At 44.9% G+C, this 3,133-nt stretch overlaps 1 protein-coding gene across 1 annotated transcript; it reads right to left on the reverse strand.

Annotated features, from left to right (window-relative positions):
• Positions 1-1,509: 1,509 nt before the first annotated feature.
• On the reverse strand, positions 1,510-2,460 carry LOC145393324 (uncharacterized). The gene has a single exon (XM_080267429.1). It carries the CDS (start codon positions 2,458-2,460, stop codon positions 1,510-1,512), a length of 951 nt encoding a protein of 316 aa, XP_080123555.1.
• Positions 2,461-3,133: the final 673 nt, after the last annotated feature.

The following is a 3,133-nucleotide window of genomic DNA, read 5'->3' on the forward strand; positions in this document are numbered from 1 at the left end:
GTATTGATGCTTTCAGCCAATCATCACCAACCTGTCAAGTGCATCTTCGCCTCGATGAAAAAAAGAGTATAGATAAGGAAATAAAGTTAAAGGTGCCAGGAAGCCTCCTTAACTTACGAGAATACGGATGACACTGTAACCTAAGACGTCAGTGAATTTGTTAGGATTGTTCTTACCCTAACTACAGTGAAAATATATTTAACACAAGAGCAGTACTCCTCTAATTCATGTTACGCTACCATAAAATATAATATATGTTCTGCATAAACATTTACAAATAGAAACAAGTATCACAAAAGCCAGCAGGAGAAATATGTTCAGTTGCTGTCTTTAGTTCGTTTGCACTGCCTCAAAACCGTGTCAAAGCCTAATGAGATCTTGGATTAACTAACAATACTTAAACGGGATGGACGGGTTGTAATCTCTCCATTATTTCGGGATTTCAGACGTGTAAAGGGATTATTGACTGCAGCTGTAGCCTACTGTACGTTCACTGAAGCAAACAGACCACATCAACTAACCTCACGTTTGGTCCTCCTTTATTCTTTTTTTATTGTTCCTTACGCCAGGCACACTTTTGCTCTGATAAAGATATCTCAATATGAAGGGATTAGATCATTTTTATCGCCCTTAATGAGACAAGTTCTTCTTAACCAAAATAAAACCACGTTGTAATTAGCATAACGAAAAGATTTAAGATATATCATTTTTTTATAAGCTGTAATACAGTATGATGTAAGTAAGCCTCTAATTTCTAAGAGCCATTTGTGAAGTCTGAGATGAGAGGAAACTGTTTGACTTCACTACCTCGATGATAAATGCGCTCTATAGTGTGGCAGGTGGACTAAACACATGTAATATCCACAACATGCGTAATGACTGCCAGAATTTGGGTCTTCCATAAATCTGCCTTATATCTCCGTGTTGAGAATATGGCCATACATTTAATTTCAGATATATAACACATGATTCCTAGAAAAATAAACACCATGACACTGAGAAGGAGAGCCGCGTTCATAATAAGGGATACACATCAACCCGTTTAGTCCTACGTAAGGTCCACTGCACGTGAGATGTGGCACTATTTCTGTTACTGCCTGGTGCAGTGATGATCAGTGCACCAGGCAGTAACTGAAATCGCTCCGTATCTCATCAGCAGTGGACACTACAGTTGATAATACGAGCAGTTGTGTATCGCTACTTATGAACGAGATTGTACTGTACACATAATTTCTTATTTCTGTTTCTGTATTCTAATTCATTACATTAGTGGGAAATTGAGTTAGAAGGGTTTTGATGATGACGATAAGAAAAATAATGAATGGTCCATTAACACAGTTGAGAAAATGAACACTGTCAGGTACTGTACTCCTACTCCACTGTCTGTGTCATAACCACTACATCAGTCATGATAATTTTTCTCCACCTAACCACTGTCTGATAAGCAAACACGGTTCAAGTGTGCTTGTGAGTGTGTGTATGTGTGCGTGTATAGTATGTAAGGGGGTGTCAAGTGACGAGCGTTTGTTGTTGCTGCTGCTGCTGCCATGGGATGTCCGGGTCACAGTTGATGAACAGCTTAACAGGGTCGGTGAGCGAGTCTGACGGGCCCGCAGAAAACGTATCTAGGTCGTCCAGTGGTATGGCCTCCCTGGCGCCGCATAGCAGCGTGAACAGGTCCGTGTCCTGGGCCACCTGCTGCTGCTGCTGCTGCTGCTGCTGCTGCGGCTGCGGCTTCGCCTTACTGGGGACGCCATCAGCATCGACATGGGTGACCTCTAGTTGTTGGGACTTGCGTTCCTCACCAAAGATGCTGGAGAGGACCCAGCCGCAGGTGTCCTGGGGGGCGTTGCCGTCCAGAATGTCCTGCAGGGACCTGATATAGGCTGAGGCCAGCCTCAGGGTGGCGATCTTGGTCATGTCGGTGGCCGCCCGGCGCTGGCACACCCACCAGGGCAGCATGCCACGCAGATTCTCGAAGGCATTGTTGATCTGCCGCATACGATATCTCTCGCGGGAGTTAGCAGTCTTCCTGCGGTACCTGGACAACGGCGGTGTACGCGGCTTATGATCCAAGGCATCCTGCAGGCTCCAGTCAGGGTCACGCAAGTAACGCGCCTTAAGTGACCTGGGCCTCAGCTGGTACTTGACAGCACACACCCTTGGCCGCCTACAGCCCACGCCCACCCGACCCTGACCTTGATGCTTTCTGCCCTGGTGATCCCTGTCCTGGTGTTTGCTGTCGCAAAGATGGCTTTGGTGATGCTTGCCGTCGTGGTGGTCGCTTTCATGGTGTGTGTTGCCGTTGTGTTTGCTGTCGTAATGGTCGCTCTTCCTGTTACCAGAAGTCGTCCCGCAGGTGTCACTTCGGTTGTTGTTACTGTCCACTGCATCACCAGCCAGCAAGGTGGTTGTACCTCCGTCTAGGCACTCCATCCGTGGCCTCTTTGACGGAATCATTGTTACGTTGCTGCTCCTTCACCAGCCTCTACTTATCGATATATCAGTACTGGTACCACATTCTTTAAATTTTTTCTGGTGTCTCACTTGTCTTTAAACTCAACTGGTATCTCACTATATTTAGACGCAATTGCTATCAGTACCTTCAAAATAAACAGCACTTTAGTCAATGGAGACATCTATTCTTTTTCTGGAATTTCTTTCCTCCATAAGGAATCTGCGTCCCTTAGAAGGTCATGCTGGAGAAAATACATGCATCACTTCCAAGTGGCTAACCCATTCCTTGCACCGCATTAATCTGATAAGGCACGAAGTTTAATATCCACGTGGCTAAGAGTTCAGAAGTAAGTGCTGGATTCACCATGTAAATATCAGATGTGCTTAGAGTCGACAGACAAATATAAAATAAGATTAACCACGTGCGGTTTTATGAGTCTAAAATTCAATATTAAATCGGTACTGTATGACTAAGAATGCAAAATTAAATGCTAGATACGCTCAAAGTTCTGAGGTGTATACTGTAACAAACAAATGCACCAAGAGTTCAAAATTTATCCAAGAGCGGACGGGGTGAAAACAGAGTCCAAGTGTGGTGTGATCGGATGGAGGAGAAAAGCGTACATCCTCTCTCAACCAGCTCTTCCACCAAACTGACCGCCTACACACGTAACAC

The sequence above is a fragment of the Coenobita brevimanus genome, chromosome 24 (assembly GCF_032717465.1).
Source record: "Coenobita brevimanus isolate Jiangsu-jjx chromosome 24, ASM3271746v2, whole genome shotgun sequence".
Taxonomy (NCBI): Eukaryota; Metazoa; Arthropoda; class Malacostraca; order Decapoda; family Coenobitidae; genus Coenobita; species Coenobita brevimanus.

Excerpts from the sequence above, each read along its gene's own strand:
- LOC145393324 (XM_080267429.1), bottom strand. The coding sequence starts at position 2,460 with ATGATTCCGTCAAAGAGGCCACGGATGGAGTGCCTAGACGGAGGTACA.